General features: G+C 44.1%; 1 protein-coding gene across 8 annotated transcripts in view; it reads right to left on the reverse strand.

The window, feature by feature from the left end:
- slc4a11 (solute carrier family 4 member 11) overlaps window positions 1-16,942 on the reverse strand; it is a 268,474-nt gene that overhangs the window by 104,215 nt on the left and 147,317 nt on the right. For all 8 annotated transcript variants that reach the window (XM_068028726.1, XM_068028720.1, XM_068028725.1 and 5 more), the window contains one exon: window positions 5,072-5,303. In XM_068028726.1, coding sequence (XP_067884827.1) covers window positions 5,072-5,303 — 232 coding nt within the window. The remainder of the gene's footprint in view (window positions 1-5,071; window positions 5,304-16,942) is intronic.

Genomic DNA, 16,942 nt, shown 5'->3' on the forward strand with positions numbered 1-16,942 from the left:
AATTACTTCATTGGCGGTAAAGCACTTGCAGGTGTCCGGAGGTCGCGAAAGGCACTATTGTATTGCAAGTCTCTACTTCTTTCCTCTTCAAATAGGGCCATGGGATCTTTTATCTTCACCCGAAAGGGAAGATGGGACCTCGGTTTAACATCTGAAAAGTTGGCACGTCCAACAGTGCAGCACTCCCTCGGTATTGCACTGGAAGTGTCAGCCTAAAGTGGGACTTGAACCTACAACTTTCCAATTTGGAGGAGGTGAGGTTATACTTGGTCCGCCCAGAAACCTATGCAATTAATTTAATCTCAGTTCACCTCCTAGTGGGGACTGGGCCCATAAAATGCAGAATATTTAACTGATGCAAGAATCATTTTAAGGAATTGCGGTTTCTCTCATTTTACCTCGGAACAAATTACATCTATGTGCATATATAGCAAACCATCCCAATGTGCTTCAAAGGAGCATTACCAAACAAATCCAAACTGCATGGGAAGATATTAGGACAGGTGAACCAAAAAACTTGGTCAAAGTTAGGCTTTAAGGATAGTCTTAGAGACAGGTGGAAAGTTTTAGGGAGGGATTTTTAGAACTACAGAAATGCACTTTTATTTTTTAAATTCAGCATTCTTGGAATTGTTCCAATATTCAGTCTGGTGTGAAATAACATAGCAATCCTTAAAAAGGAATGTTCTGATTTTGCGGCAGGATCCAAAACAATATCCCAGTTGCAGGAAGTTGAGACACATCCAAGACCATGTGTCAGTCAGATAGTCTGGTAATTGTGGAGTTGACAAAGAGGGGATGGAGAGGTAGAGTTGGGAGTCATTGGCATGCATGTGGAAGCTAATCCTTTATCTGCCGGTTATGTCACTGAGAGGCAGCAAGTGAGGAAAAGGAGGAGGGGGCCAATAATGCATCCTTTGTGGACACAAGGGAAGCCAAGCCATAGCTTGGGATGCTCCAGCTACATTCAGAATGCCATCCTGCAACAGCAATTGCATGGTACTGGGTAATTCAGGAAATGTATTGGAGAAGGTTAAACATGTCTTCATTTACCTTACTAGTGCTTGACTGGGAAGAGCAGTGCAACACCATGGCCACAATCTGAGAGGGGAACATTAGCTAGGACCAAATTAAGCAGAACCTCAAAAAGGTAATGATGTCTGGATTATTACCAGAGCCACGTACAAATTGGCATAGAGTAAATAAGACTAGAGAAATGAATGCGTGGGTCAAAGACTGCTGTGGTAGACGTGGGTTACAGTTTGTGAGACACTGGCACCAGTACTGTGGTAAGTGGGGGCGGGTGGGGTGGTGGTGGTTGGTGTACCATTAGGACGGTCTACACCTAAACTGTACTGGGTACCAGTACTGGTGTTCTAGAGAGCTACATGACTAGGGAAGTAGAGAGGGCTTTAAACTAAATAGTGGGGGGCAAGGGATCAAATTTGGGAAGATGTGGTAAATCAAAGAGTAGAGACAAGACAAGAGAGAAAGGTAATAATATGGGAAATGATAAATAGACTGTGACAGGAATGGATAGAGAGTACAAATCTAAGTACATCAGCAGTCAAGGCGAAATGTTACAAAAATAATGACAAAACTAAAGGCTCTGTACCTGAATGAATGCAGCATTCGAAACAAAGCAGGTGAACTGAGAGCGCAAATCGAAATAACGAAGTATGATCTAATAGCCATTACAGAGACATGGCTGCAGGATGACATAGATTGGGCCTTGAACATAAAATTTAGGAAGGACAGGGAGCTAGGAAAATGTGTTAATTAATGATGGTATTATATTAGAGAGGGATGACCTAAGTTCAGGAAACCAGGATGGTTAAGTATTTTGGGTAGGGATAAGAAATTATAAAGTTAAGAAGTCACTCGTGGGAGGGGTGTATAGCCTCACCAACACTAACCACATGGTAGGACAGAACATAAAAAGGAAGAAATAATGGGAGCTTGTCAGAAAGGTACAGCGATAATCATGGGGGATTTTAATCTACATATAGATTCGAAAAATCAGATGGGAAAAGCCTAGATGAGGAGGAGTTCAGAGAATGTTTTCGGGATAGTTTCTTAGAACGACACGTTCTGAAGCCAGAGATCAGGCAAGACGAGACCTGGTATTGTGCAACGAAATAAGATTAACTAATGATCGCATAGGGAAAGCACCCCTAGGTAGCAGCGATCATAATATGATTGAATTTTACATTCAGTCTGAGGGAGAGAAGAGTGGGTCCAAGACTAGTATTTTAAACTTGAGGGCAATGATGAGGACATGAAAGCAGAACTAGCTAAAGTGAACTGGCAAATCATGTTAAGGGATATGTCAATAGAGATGCAGTGGCAGAAATTTAAGGGGATATTTCAGAACAGATACATTCCAAAGAGAAAGAAAAATTCCAAAGGGGTGGATCCGCTATCCGTGGTTAACTAAAAAAAGATAAAGATAGTATCAAGCTTAAAGAAAAAGCATATAATTGCGCAAAGATGGGTGGCAGATCAGATGATTGGGCAGAATATAAAGAACAGCAAAGAATGACTAAAGATTGATAAGGAGGGAAAAATTAGAGTACAAGAAAAAGCTACTTAGCTAGAATTATAAAAACAAAGATAGGAAGAGTTTCTATAGATATTTAAAAAAAGTTAAAGTGAGTGTTGATCCTATAGAAAGAGAGTCTGGGGAATTAATAAGGGAAAATAAAGAGATGGCAACTGAATTGAATAGATATTGTGCATTGGTCTTCACTATGGAGGATACAAGTAACATCCCAGAAATAGCTGTAAAGCAGGAAATGGAAGGGAGGGAGGACCTCAAGAAAATTACTATCACTAGGGAAGTGGAATTGCGCAAAATTATCCTAGGATGTTAAAAGAAGTGGCTAGAGAGATAGTTGATGCATTGGTTTTAATTTTCTAAAATTCCCTAGATTCAGGCAATGTTCCATCAGATTGGAAAATAGCGAATCTAACTCCTTTATTCAAAAAGGGAGGGAAACAGAAAGCAGGAAACTACAGGCCAATGCACTTAACATCTGTCTTAGGGAAAATGTTAGAAGCTATTATTAAAGATGTTATAGTAGGGCACTTAGAAAAATTCAAGGTGATCAGGTAGAGTCAACATGGTTTTGTGAAAGGAAAATCATGTCTAACCAATTTATTAGAGTTCTTTGAAACATGTAGTAACATGTGCTGTGGAAGAGAGAGGAACCGTTGGATATATTGTACTTCGATTCCCAGAAAGCATTTGATAAGGTGCCACATCAAAGGTTATAGTGGAAAATAAAAGCTCATGGTGTAGGGGGTAACATATTGGCATGCATAGAAGATTGGCTAGCTAACAGGAAACAGTAGGCATAAATGGGTCATTTTCTGGTTGGCAAGATGTAACGAGTGGTGTGCCACAGGGATCAGTGCTGGGGCCTCAACTATTTACAATTTATATAAATGACTTGGATGAAGGGACCAAAGGTATGGTTGCTAAATTTGCTGATGACACAAAGATAGGTAGGAAAGTAAGCTGTGAAGAGGACATAAAGCGGCTACAAAAGGAATATAGATAGGTTAAGTGAGTGGACAAAGATCTGGAAAATGGATTATAATGTGGGAAAATGTGGAATTGTCCACTTTGGCAGGAAGAATAAAAAAGCATATTATCTAAATGGTAAGAGATTGCAAAGCTCTGAGATGTAAAGGGATCTGGGTATCCTGGTGCATGAATTGCAAACAGTTAGTATGCAGGTACAGCAAGTAATTAGGAAAGCTAATAGAATACTATCGTTTATTAAGAGGGGAATTGAATACAGAAGTAGGGAGGTTATGCTTCAGTGATACGGGGCATTGGAGAGACCATATCAGTCGTGTTGTGTATAGTATTGGTCTCCTTATTTAAAGAAGGACATAAATGCAGAGGAAGCAGTTCAGAGAAGGTGGTTTACGAGACTAATACCTAAAATGGGCAGGTTGCCTTATGAGGAAAGGTTGGACAGGCTAGGCTTGTATCCACTGAAGTTCAGGAGAGTAAGAAGTGACTTGATTGAAACATACAAGATCTGACATGGTGGATGTGGAAAGGATATTTCCCCTTGTGGGAGAATCTAGAACTAGGGGTCACTGTTTAAAAATAAAGGGGTCAGCCATTTAAGGCAGAGATGAAGAGAACTTTTTTCTCAGAAGGTCTCGAGCCTTTGGAAATCTCTTCTTCAAAAGCCGGTGGAAGCAGAGTCTTTGAATATTTTTAAGGCAGAGGTAGATAGATTCTTAATGAGCAAGGGGGTGAAAGGTTATCGGGGGTAGGCGGGAATGTGGAGTTGAGGTTACAATCAGATCAGCTATGATCCTGTTGAATGGCGGAGCAGACTCGAGGGACCGAGTGGCCTACTCCTGCTCCTAATTCATACATTCATATGCAACTGTTTTGATGTTGAGAAGCCAGACTAGAGATTGCAAGGTAGCCACATGCACAAAGAATTCAGAAAGGAAAGGGAGTTTGGAGAAGGAGAGTAATTGGAAATGACAGATGGTTGGGGGTGAATTTTTTTTTTTTTTTTTGAAGTGGAGGGAGTTTTGAAGGGAAGAGTGATGTTACCTGAGGAAAGCCTCTTAGGGCATTTTACTATATAAAAGACACAAAATAAATGCAAGCTATTTCACACTACATAACATGCGAGTTCGCATCCTTCCAATTTGAAGGCAAGAAAATGGAGGTTGTACCAGAGGAACAGGAGTTGGAGACTGCTCAACTGCGTCAAGGAAAGATGAAAGGGAAAGTTAACAGCAGCAGAGGAATTGTGATGTGTGGAGCAGAGGCAAGGAAACAGGAATTATAGAAATGAGATTTGAGGTTTTTTTTCATCCTCTAGATTAGAAGTGGATAGGTGGATATGGAGGAAAGGAACAGGAACCTTTAAGCAACCACTCAGCAGAGCAAAAGATTAGATGGAGAGTCTGTAGAGACGCTAGATCCAGGAACAAAAATCTAAGTCAAATCAAGAAGCCAATGTTAGTGGCATCTAATCAAGAAAAGTTCGCCTTCAGAGCTAATTCATGGGCCAATATGATAAGACATTACCATTGCCTTCTTGCGAAGTGCCCGAATCAGTGAATAAACTGGTCACGACTGTGTCATAGTCACAATTGGGCTCTACATTCTCTGGCTCCTCCACAACGTGCTTGAACATCTCTCGCAGAACATCATCAAGCGACAGGGCCGACACATCCAATAAGATTCCAGCCTTGGCAAGAAATCTATCCAAGTCTCGGTGGGCTCGCACCTCCTCGTCAAAGTTCTTCAACGTCAGGTACTGTAAGAAAAAGACAGGAGGCACACACTCAGGCTTCTTGCTCAAGATGTCAAACAAGATGTTTGAGTTTTGAAAACTTATTTTCCCCTCAATGTTATCCAAGGGCCTCCAAAAAGGGAGTATTTGGCCAAAACCGTGCAGTCACATGCAATCCCCTTCCCCCTCATTATACAACCAACATTTGCTGCCTCCCCTCCCTCCCAGACTTCTATTGGAGTGAATAAGCAGAAGAGAGGAGGAAAGCAGTAATTCACCACTATCCCCCTCTCCAAACCAACAAGGCATGTGGGTTCATGTTGGGAGGTGGCATACAGTGAATACATTGTTACTGAAGAAAAGCAGACATTGTGCACCAAAAAGAGCTGGCATTTAGAGAACATGTTTCAAGTAGCAAAACATCCCAAGGTGCTTCACGAGAGAGTTTTAAAACAATATTTGGCATAGCCAAATAAGGAGATATTAGGACAGGTGACCCAAAAGCCTAGTCAAAGAGGTAGGCTCAAAGGAGATTTTAAAAGAATGAGGGGGAGGTCGAGAAGCTTAGGGAGGGAATTGCAGATCTTAGGACCTGGGCAGCTGAAGGTACGTCAATGGTGAAGTGATGAAAAAAGAAAACAGGATATACAAGAGGTCAGAATTGAGGGTACATAGAGTTATTATTGAGGTTACAGAGAAATGGGAGGGAGACAAGAGCATGGAGGAATTTGAAAACAAGAACGTTTGGATGGAAGAGTTGCTGGCCAGGAAGCCTGGAGAAGTTTACTGGGATAGCATGGAGCTCAGCAATGAGACAGATGCCAGTGAATGGGTGAAACATGGAGAGTTTGGGTCGAACCTTTATCTCAAGATGTTGAGAAAGCTGCTTAAAAATGTGCAATAACTAGGACGCAAGTGACTTTTTCTTGTTTTGAATAAAGGAGGGAGAGAGCAGTCAGGTTGTACTCTCACAATGGATCAAGCTGATGCTATAAGGGTTTACCCCTTGTCAATTCTGGATAGCACCGGTTAAACAAGCAAACTATATGCCAAGGTTCTCAAATTTACATTAATTTGCAGTGCCCTTTCATGTTGGCACAAGAAGAACTAACTTGCTGTGGTGAAGCAAGTTTAAAAAGGCACACTATTGCAGGCCAGAAAATAAAATTCATCTCCAAAAAGATCTCTAGAAACTGGGGAGGCAGTGGCGTAGTGGTATTGCCATTAGCCTAGGCCTCTGGATTACTAGTCTAATGCTCTGGGACACTGGTTCGAATCCCACCACAGCAGATTGTGAAATTTGAATAATAAATCTGGAATTAAAAGCTAGTCTAAATGGTGATCATGAAACCCATCTGGTTCACTTTAGGGAAGGAAATCTGCCATCTTTATCTGGCCTGCATTATCTGGCCAGACCCACAGCCCCTCTGAGGTGGCCTAGCAAGCCACTTGGCCCGTAGCTTTGTACGCTATGGTGTTTCAAGTGCTCATCTAATTACTACTTAAATGTTGCGAGGGTTCCTGCCTCTACCACCCCTTCAGGCAGTGTAGTGTGTTCCAGATTCCAACCACCCTCTGGGTGAAAAAAAAATTTCCTCAAAGCCCTTCAAAATCTCTTGCCCCTTACCTTAAATCTATGCCCCCTGGCTATTGACATCTCCGCTAAGGGAAAAAAATTTCTTCCTATCTATCCTATCAATGCCCCTCATAATTTTGTATACCTCAATCAGATTCGCCCCGCAGCCTTCTCTGCTCTAAGGAAAACAACCCTAGCCTATCCAGTCTCTCTTCATAGCTGAAGTGCTCCAACCCAGGCAACATCTTGGTGTATCTCCTCTGCACCCTCTCCAGTGCAATCACATTCTTCCTATAGTGTGCTGCCCAGAACTATACACAGTACTCCAATTGTGGTCCAACTAGCATTTTATACAGCTCCATCATAACCACCCTACTCTTATATTTTATGCTTCGGCTAACAAAGGCAAGTATCTCATATGGCTTCCTAACCACCTTATCTACCTGTGCAACTGCCTTCAGTGATCTACGGATAAGTACGCCAAGGTCCCTCTGTATTTCCTAGGGTCCTACCATCCACTGTATATTCCCTTGCCTTGTTAGTCCTCCCAAAATGCATCACCTCACACTTATCAGGATTAAATTCCATTTGCCGCTGCTCCACCCATCTTACCAGCCCATCTATATCATCTTGGACAGATGTGGATGTACCTGCACCCCATGGACTGCAGCAGTTCAAGAAGGCAGCTCATCACCACCTCTCAAGGGCAATGAGGGATAGGCAATAAATTAGAATTAGAACATTACAGCGCAGTACAGGCCCTTCGGCCCTCGATGTTGCGCCGACCTGTGAAACCATCTGACCTACACTATTCCATTTCCATCCATATGTCTATCCAATGACCACTTAAATGCCCTTAAAGTTGGCGAATCTACTACTGCTGCAGGCAGTGCGTTCCACGCCCTTACTACTCTGAGTAAAGAAACTACCTCTCACATCTGTCCTATATCTATCACCCCTCAACTTGAAGCTATGTCCCCTCGTGTTTGCCATCACCATCCGAGGAAAAAGACGCTCACTATCCACCCTATCTAACCCTCTGATTATCTTATATGTCTCTATTAAGTCACCTCTCCTCCTCCTTCTCTCTAACGAAAACAACCTCAAGTCCCTCAGCCTTTCCTCGTAAGACCTTCCCTCCATACCAGGCAACATCCTAGTAAATCTCCTCTGCACCCTTTCCATAGCTTCCACATCCTTCCTATAATGCGGTGTCCAGAACTGCACGCAATACTCCAGGTGCGGTCTCACCAGAGTTTTGTACAGCTGCAGCATGACCTCGTGGCTCCGAAACCCGATCCCCCTACTAATAAAAGCTAACACACCATATGCCTTCTTAACAGCCCTATTAACCTGGGTAGCAACCTTCAGGGATTTATGCACCTGGACACCAAGATCTCTCTGTTCATCTACACTACCAAGAATCCTCCCATTAGCCCAGTACTCTGCATTCCTGTTACTCCTTCCAAAGTGATTCACCTCACACTTTTCCGCATTAAACTCCATTTGCCATCTCTCAGCCCAGCTCTGCAGCCTATCTATGTCCCTCTGTACCCTACAACATCCTTCGGCACTATCCACAACTCCACCGACCTTAGTGTCATCTGCAAATTTACTAACCCACCCTTCTACACCCTCTTCCAGGTCATTTATAAAAATGACAAACAGCAATGGCCCCAAAACAGATCCTTGCGGTACACCACTAGTAACTAAACTCCAGGATGAACATTTACCATCAACCACCACCCTCTGTCTTCTTTCAGCTAGCCAATTTCTGATCCAAAGCTCTAAATCACCTTCAACCCCATACTTCCGTATTTTCTGCAATAGCCTACCGTGGGGAACCTTATCAAACGCCTTACTGAAATCCATATACACCACATCCACTGCTTTACCCTCATCCACCTGTTTGGTCACCTTCTCGAAAAACTCAATAAGGTTTGTGAGGCACGACCTACCCGTCACAAAACCGTGCTGACTATCGCTAATGAACTTATTCTTTTCAAGATGATTATAAATCCTGTCTCTTATAACCTTTTCCAACATTTTACCCACAACCGAAGTAAGGCTGGCCCAGCCAGCGATGCTCGCATCCCATGAACGAATAAAAAGAAACCACCACCTCAGGAGATAAAGAACACCAGACTTGGCTCAGCTCCATTGCTGAACACTTACCAGATCACTCCTGTGAGGACTTGCTGACCATTTAAAACTTCCATTTAAAACAGGGCCTAAAATCTCCTCCCCACCCAATTGCCCAAGTAAATTGTGCTGAATCTCAATTCTTTGGCGCTTGCCGACACCCAAAACCTCATCAGAAGTGTCAAGACAAAAAGGGTGGAAAGTGAGCTTTGGTTAGTTATATGCCACATCCATTACTTTTTGACATGAATCAAAAGTTGCTGCAACAATAGTGCGAATGCAAGAGATTACACCTAAAACCCATAGATGCCACAGACTGGGATGTCACTGTATTCCGCCACAAGTTTCTTCGGTTTTTATTCCCCATGAGAGTTCAGTGCCAGTCCAAGACTTCGGATTTGCATCCGTGCCAAACTGGAATGCAAACGCAGCGACAACTCAAACATTCAGTAGCTCTAGGTGAGGTAGCTGCAGTTGAAAGTACAGCTGGGACCCCGAGGCATTTCACCATTGAAGCTGCAGTTATACTCAACCTTCCATCACTACTATCGCAGAAGATTAAAGTAAAAACTGCAGGGATTCCTCTCATTTCTTGAGATATTTGCAGCCTATTGTAGATATATACCAGTAGTGATCCCTCTCACTTCTTCCCCAATTTCCGAAAGCATTTAAAATAAAAACCAAAAGTGCTGAAAGATACTCAGCGGGTCTGGCAGCATCTGTGGAGAGAGAAGCAGAGTTAACGTTTCAGATCACCTGAAACATTAACTTTGCTTCTGTCTCCACAGATGCTGCCAGACCCGCTGACTATCTTCCAGCACTTTTTCTTTTTATTTCAGATTTCCAGCATCTGCAGTATTTTGCTTTTATTTATCCAAAAGTGTTTTTTTTCCCTCCTCACCCCAATCCCTCCCTCTGATCCTGTCAATGCACCTCCAATCACACTGGCTCTCACTCACCACCACATCCCAATCCACCATCCATATGGAACTTTTTCTCCTTCCTCTCCGTTCAAGCTGGGACCCATTCTGGATCCCGTTCTTTCTTGCTGACACGGTCCTCCCTACTTCCCTCCAGTTCACACTGGGACTCTTCAACCTCGACCACTTGCTGCAGATGGTGCTGCCAATTCAGGAGCACAAATTCATAGTATCTTTTTACACAGTAGAATTTACAGCAAGGAACAGTACAAGCGTTTATGCTCCACAAGCCTCCCCCGCCCCCCAACTTCATCTTACCTTATCAACATATCCTATTCCTTTCTCCCTCATGTTTACCTAGCTTCCCCTTAAATGTAACCCATGATACCCATCCTTAACTACAAATTTCACATTCTAACCACAGAGTTTCTTCTGAATTCTCTGGATTTACTACTGACTGACTATCTTATATTTATGACTCCTCGTTTTGGACTTGGTCACATGTGGAAACATCTTCTCTGCGCCTACCTTATGAAACCCCTTCGGAATTTGAGAACTGGGTCAGGTCATATCTTTTTGAGGTGTCGAAATTTCCCACGACAGCACACAAAGCAGTTAAACCCACAGTAAAGAAATAGCAGCAGCATTGAGCAGAAACTGTGAAAGGATTTTCAAACCCCAAAACTAAAGATAGGGGCTTGGATGGGGCAGAATCTGCGAGGAGCATCCAGGAGGGCTTCTTGAAACAGTATGTAGATAGTCCAACTAGGGATGGGGCCATTCTGGACCTGGTATTGGGGAATGAGCCCGGCCAGGTGGTCGAAGTTTCAGTGGGGGAGCATTTCGGGAGCAGTGACCATAATTCCATAAGTTTTAAGGTACTTGTGGATAAGGATAAGAGTAGTCCTCGGGTGAAGGTGCTAAATTGGGGGAAGGCTAATTATAACAATATTAGGAAGGAACTGAAGAATTTAGATTGGGGGCGGCTGTTTCAGGGTAAATCAACATCTGACGTGGGAGTCTTTCAAACGTCAGCTGATTAGAATCCAGGACCAGCATGTTCCTGTGAGGAAGAAAGATAAGTTTGGCAAGTTTCGGGAACCTTGGATAACGCGGGATATTGTGAGCCTAGTCAAAAAGAAAAAGGAAGCATTTGTAAGGGATGGAAGGCTAGGAACAGATGAAGCACTTGAGGAATATAAAGACAGTAGGAAGGAACTTAAGCAAGGAGTTAGGAGGGCTAAAAGGGGTCATGAAAAGTCATTGGCAAACAGGATTAAGGAGAATCCCAAGGCTTTTTATACATATATAAAAGAGCAAGAGGGTAAGCAGGGAAAGGGTTGGCCCACTCAAGGACAGAGGAGGGAATCTATATGTGGAGCCAGAGGAAATGGGCGAGGTGCTAAATGAGTACTTTGCATCAGTATTCACCAAAGAGAAGGATTTGGTGGATGATGAGCCTAGGGAAGGGAGTGCAGATAGTCTCAGTCATCTCATTATCAAAAAGGAGGTGCTGTTGGGTGTCTTGCAAAGCATTTAGATAAGTCCCCAGGGCCTGATGGGATCTACCCTAGAATACTGAGGGAGGCAAGGGAGGAAATTGCTGGGGCCTTGACAGAAATCTTAGCATCCTCATTGGCTACAGGTGACATCCCAGAGGACTGGAGAATAGCCAATGTTGTTCCTTTATTTAAGAAGGGTGGCAAGGATAATCCAGGACATTATAGACCAGTGAGCCTTACGTCAGTGGTAGGGAAACTATTAGAGAGGATTATTCGGGACAGGATTTACTCCCATTTGGAAACAAACGAACTTATTAGCGAGAGACAGCATGGTTTTGTGAAGGGGAGGTCGTGTCTTACTAATTTGATTGAGTTTTTTGAGGAAGTGACAAAGATGATTGATGAAGGAAGGGCAGTGGATATTATCTATATGGACTTCAATAAAGCCTTTGACAAGGTCCCTCATGGCAGACTGGCACAAAAGGTGAAGTCACATGGGATCAGAGGTGAGCTGGCAAGATGGATGCAGAACTGGCTCAGTCATAGAAGACAGAGGGTATCAGTGGATGGATGTTTTTCTGAATGGAGGAATGTGACTAGTGGTGTTCCGCAGGGATCAGTGCTGGGACCTTTGCTGTTTGTAGTATATATAAATGATGTGGAGGAAAATGTAGTTGGTCTGATTAGTAAGTTTGCGGACGACACAAAGGTTGGTGGAGTTGCGGATAATGATGAGGATAGTCAGAGGATGCAGCAGGATATAGATCGGTTCGAGACTTGGGCGGAGAAATGGCAGATGGAGTTTAATCCAGACAAATGTGAGGTAATGCACTTTGGAAGGTCTAATGCAGGTGGGAAGTATACAGTAAATGGCAGAACCCTTAGGAGTATTGACAGGCAGAGAGATCTGGGCATACAGGTCCACAGGTCACTGAAAGTGGCAACACAGGTGGATAAGGTAGTCAAGAAGGCATACAGCATGCTTGACTTCATCAGTCGGGGCATAGAGTATAAAAATTGGCAAGTCATGTTGCAGCTGTACAGAACCTTAGTTAGGCCACACTTAGAATATTGCGTGCAATTCTGGTCGCCACACTACCAAAAGGACGTGGAGGCTTTGGAGAGGGTACAGAAGAGGTTTACCAGGATGTTGCCTGGTCTGGAGGGCATTAGCTATGAGGAGAGGTTGGATAAACTCGGATTGTTTTCACTGGAACGACGGAGGTGGAGGGGCGACATGATAGAGGTTTACAAAGTTATGAGCGGCATGGACAGAGTGGATAGTCAGAAGCTTTTTCCCAGGGTGGAAGAGTCAGTTACTAGGGGACATAGGTTTAAGGTGCGGGGGGCACAGTTTAGAGGGGATGTGGGAGGCAAGTTTTTTTTTTTTTTTTTTTTTTTACACAGAGGGTGGTGAGTGCCTGGAACTTGCTGCCAGGGGAGGTGGTGGAAGCAGATACGATAGCGACGTTTAAGAGACATTTTGACAAATACATGAATAGGAAGGGAATAGAGGGATATGAGCCCCAGAAGTGCAGAAGGTTTTAGCTTAGGCAGATATCAAGATTGACGCAGGCTTGGAGGGCCGAATGGCCTGTTCCTGTGCTGTACTGTTCTTTGTCTTTGTCTATCAGATTGAAAATCATCTACGGACTGCATGGACCTCTGGTAGTTGACATGTATTGGGACTTATACTGTCGCCACCATTAGGGAAATATAAAGGGACTAATTTTGTGCAATTGTGTCATTCATTTCCACCATTGCAGGGATTGGATAGATCATTCGAAGAGCCAGCACAGGCACAAAAGGACCAAATAAGCTCCTGCTTTAGTTTTTAGAGATACAGCACTGAAACAGGCCCTTCGGCCCACCGAGTCTGTGCCGACCATCAACCACCCATTTATACTAATCCTACACTAATCCCATATTCCTACCACATCCCCACCTGTCCCTATATATTTCCCTACCACCTACCTATACTAGGGGCAATTTATAATGGCCAATTTACCTATCAACCTGCAAGTCTTTTGGCTGTGGGAGGAAACCGGAGCATCCGGAGGAAACCCACGCTGACACAGGGAGAACTTGCAAACTCCACACAGGCAGTACCCAGAATTGAACCTGGGTCGCTGGAGCTGTGAGGCTGCGGTGCTAACCACTGCGCCACTGTGCCGCCCATGAGCTTCTACAATTCACACAATCCCATGCTCTGAGGCAGGAAACTTTGGTTCAGTCTTGCACATTTTCCATTCAAAGTCTGAAGTGAAATTTCTTTTAAAAAAAAAGAAATCCTAAAATTCAAAACGTGCCATTTCTGTTTGCCAGAGTCAAGTCTGCATCTAATCCTGATGCAAGCAGATTCCTGGCATTGCCCTCATACAAATTGCTCAGCAGCAGCACAAAACAGTCCTGTTATACACAGCTCTGGTTAGCCTCCTTGCACTGTAATAAAATATAAAAAGACCCTTTAATAAGAACTCTCTGCAATTGCTCAACTTTTAAAAGAGAAAACGACTTGTACAAGAGAGCATGTTGTTTACATCAGAGGAGAGGGAGACTGCTTTAGGACAATTTAAATCTAAACACGCACACATAAAAAGTGCTCATTCCTTCAACTATTAAACAAGATCTCCTGCGACATTGTTAACCAATGAGTCAGACAATATAATGTCAGAAGTTAAGCGTTTTATAGGGTGAAGATGAAAGTGTTGCAAAGAAGTATGGCACATCCAGACAGCACGGTCTTCAAATTCATGGGGAGCAATCCCCTTGAATACAAAAGACAGGGGATCTCCTAGTACCAAAGGCAAGATCAGCCATCCAGAGGGAAACTGGACTGCTATGGTACACAACCACAGGAGCAACATGCTCGCAAAGGAACAAATACAGAAGCAATAAAGAATGCTACATTTATCAGACACTGGGCTCAGTGCATTCAGGTGGACATGCCCCAGACAAAGACAGCAATCAAAATCAATCAGACTTGTGAATGTATAGGGTACACAAAATACTGCATGCCCCTAGGAAACCAGATTAAAATAAAATATAAAATCCTAGCTCATCTCTGCTCTAAGCCTGTCGTGACACGCTGCATCAAGCAGAACTGAAGGCAGGATGGTGACACATAACCAGCAGTAGCAGTATTAGTGAGTCAAAATAAAAGAACTAAGTACACTATTTAAGATATCCAGAATAACCGGCTTGGAGGGGCAATACGTCCAAAGACTTCAGAGGAAAGACTGTAGAAACTGGTTTCAATCATGATTTGGATGCCCTCTGTTGTCCTACAGCCAACACAAGGCAGCTTCAAGTCTATAGGTTGCGTACTCTATGCTCCACGTGGGCAGCATTTTATTTGGAGTCATGACCAGTTTAAAAGCGAGTCTAATGATGATCATGAAACCATCGTCGATTGTTGTAAAAACCCATCTGGTTCACCAATGTCCTTTAAGGAAGGAAATCTGCCTGGTCTGGCCTACATGCGACTCCAGACCCACAGCAATGTGGTTAACTCTTACATACCCTCTGAAATAGCCAAGCAAGCCACTCAGTTGTACCTAACCGCTACGAAGTCAATAAAAAGGAATGAAACCAGACGGACCACCCGGCATTGACCTAGGCACCGGAAACGACAACAGCAAACCCAGCCCTGTCGACCCTGCAAAGTCCCCCTTACTAACATCTGGGGGCTTGTGCCAAAGTTGGGAGAGCTGTCCCACAGACTAGTCAAGCAACAGCCTGATATAGTCATACTCAGAATCATACCTCACAGAAAATGTCCCAGACACTACAATCACTACCCCAGGGTATGCCCTGTCCCACTGGCAGGACAGACCCACCAGAGGTGGCAGCACAGTGGTCTACAGCAGGGAGGGAGTTGCCCTGGGAGTCCTCAACATAGACTCCGGACCCCATGAAGTCTCATGGCATCAGGTCAAACATGGGCAAGGTATCCTCCAGCTGATGACCAGCTACCACCCTCCCTCAGCTGATGACTCAGTACTCCTCCATGTTGAACACTACTTGGAGGAAGCACTGAGGGTGGCAAGGGCACAAAATGTACTCTGGGCGGGGGACTTCAATATCCATCACCAAAACCAGCTCGGTAGCACCACTACTGACCGGGCACTAAAGGACATATCTGCTAGACTGGGTCTGCGGCAGGTGCTGGGGGAATCAACACGAGGAAAAAACATACTTGACCTTGTCCTCACCAATCTGCCTGCTTCTGTCCATTAATGTATTGGTAGGAGTGACCATCGCACAGTCCTTGTGGAGACGAAGTCCCACCTTCACACTAAGGGTACTGTCCATCGTGTTGTGTGGCACTATCAAGTGCTAAATGAGATAGATTTCAAAGAGATCCAGCAATGCAAAACTGGGCATCCATGAGGCGCTGTGGGCCATCAGCAGCAGAATTGTACTCAACCACAATCTGTAACCACATGGCCAGGCATATCCCCCACTCTACCATTACCATCAAGCCAGGAGACCAACCCTGGTTCAATGAAGAGTGCAGGAGGGCATGCCAGGAGCAGCAAAAGGCATACCTCAAAATGAGGTGTCAACCTGGTGTAGCTACAACCCAGGACTAATAGCATGCCAAAGTGCATAAGCAGCATGCAATAGACAGAGCTAAGTGATCCCATAACCAACGGATCAGATCTAAGCTCTACAATCCTGCCACATCCAGCCGTGAACGGTGGTGGACAATTTAGCAACTAACTGGAGGAGGTGGCTCCACAAATATCCCCATCCTCAACGATGGAGGAGTCCAGCACATCTGTGCGAAAGATAAGGCAGAAGCATTTGCAACAATCTTCAGCCAGAAGTGCCGAGTTGATGATCCATCACCCTGTTGGGAGTCTTCTATAGACCTCCGAATAGTTCCAGAGATGTAGAGGAAAGGATAGCGAAGATGATTCTCGACAGGGGCGAGAGTAACAGGGTAGTTGTTATGGGGGACTTTAACTTTCCAAATATTGACCAGAAATACTATAGTTCGAGTACTTTAGATGAGTCAGTTTTTGTCCAATGTGTGGAGGAGGGTTTTCTGACACAGTATGTAGACAGGCCAACCAGGGGCGATGCCACATTGGATTTGGTACTGGGTAATGAACCCGGCCAGGTGTTAGATTTAGATGTAGGTGAGCACTTTGGTGATAGCGATCACAATTCGGTTAGGTTTACCTTAGCGATGGGCAGGGACAGGTATATACCGCAGGGCAACAATTATAGCTGGGGGAAAGGAAATTATGATGCGATTAGGCAAGATTTAGGATGCATACGATGGGGAAGGAAACTGCAGGGGATGGGAACAATCGAAATGTGGAGCTTATTCAAGGAGCAGCTACTGCGTGTCCTTAATAAGTATGTACCTGTCAGGCAGGGAGGAAGTTGTCGAGCGAGGAAGCCATGGTTTACTGAAGAGGTTGAAGCTCTTGTCAAGAGGAAGAAGAAGGCTTATGTTAGGATGAGACGTGAAGGCTCAGTTAGGGCGCTTGAGAGTTACAAGCTAGCCAG

This window comes from Heterodontus francisci, chromosome 1 (genome assembly GCF_036365525.1).
Source record: "Heterodontus francisci isolate sHetFra1 chromosome 1, sHetFra1.hap1, whole genome shotgun sequence".
Taxonomy (NCBI): domain Eukaryota; kingdom Metazoa; phylum Chordata; class Chondrichthyes; order Heterodontiformes; family Heterodontidae; genus Heterodontus; species Heterodontus francisci.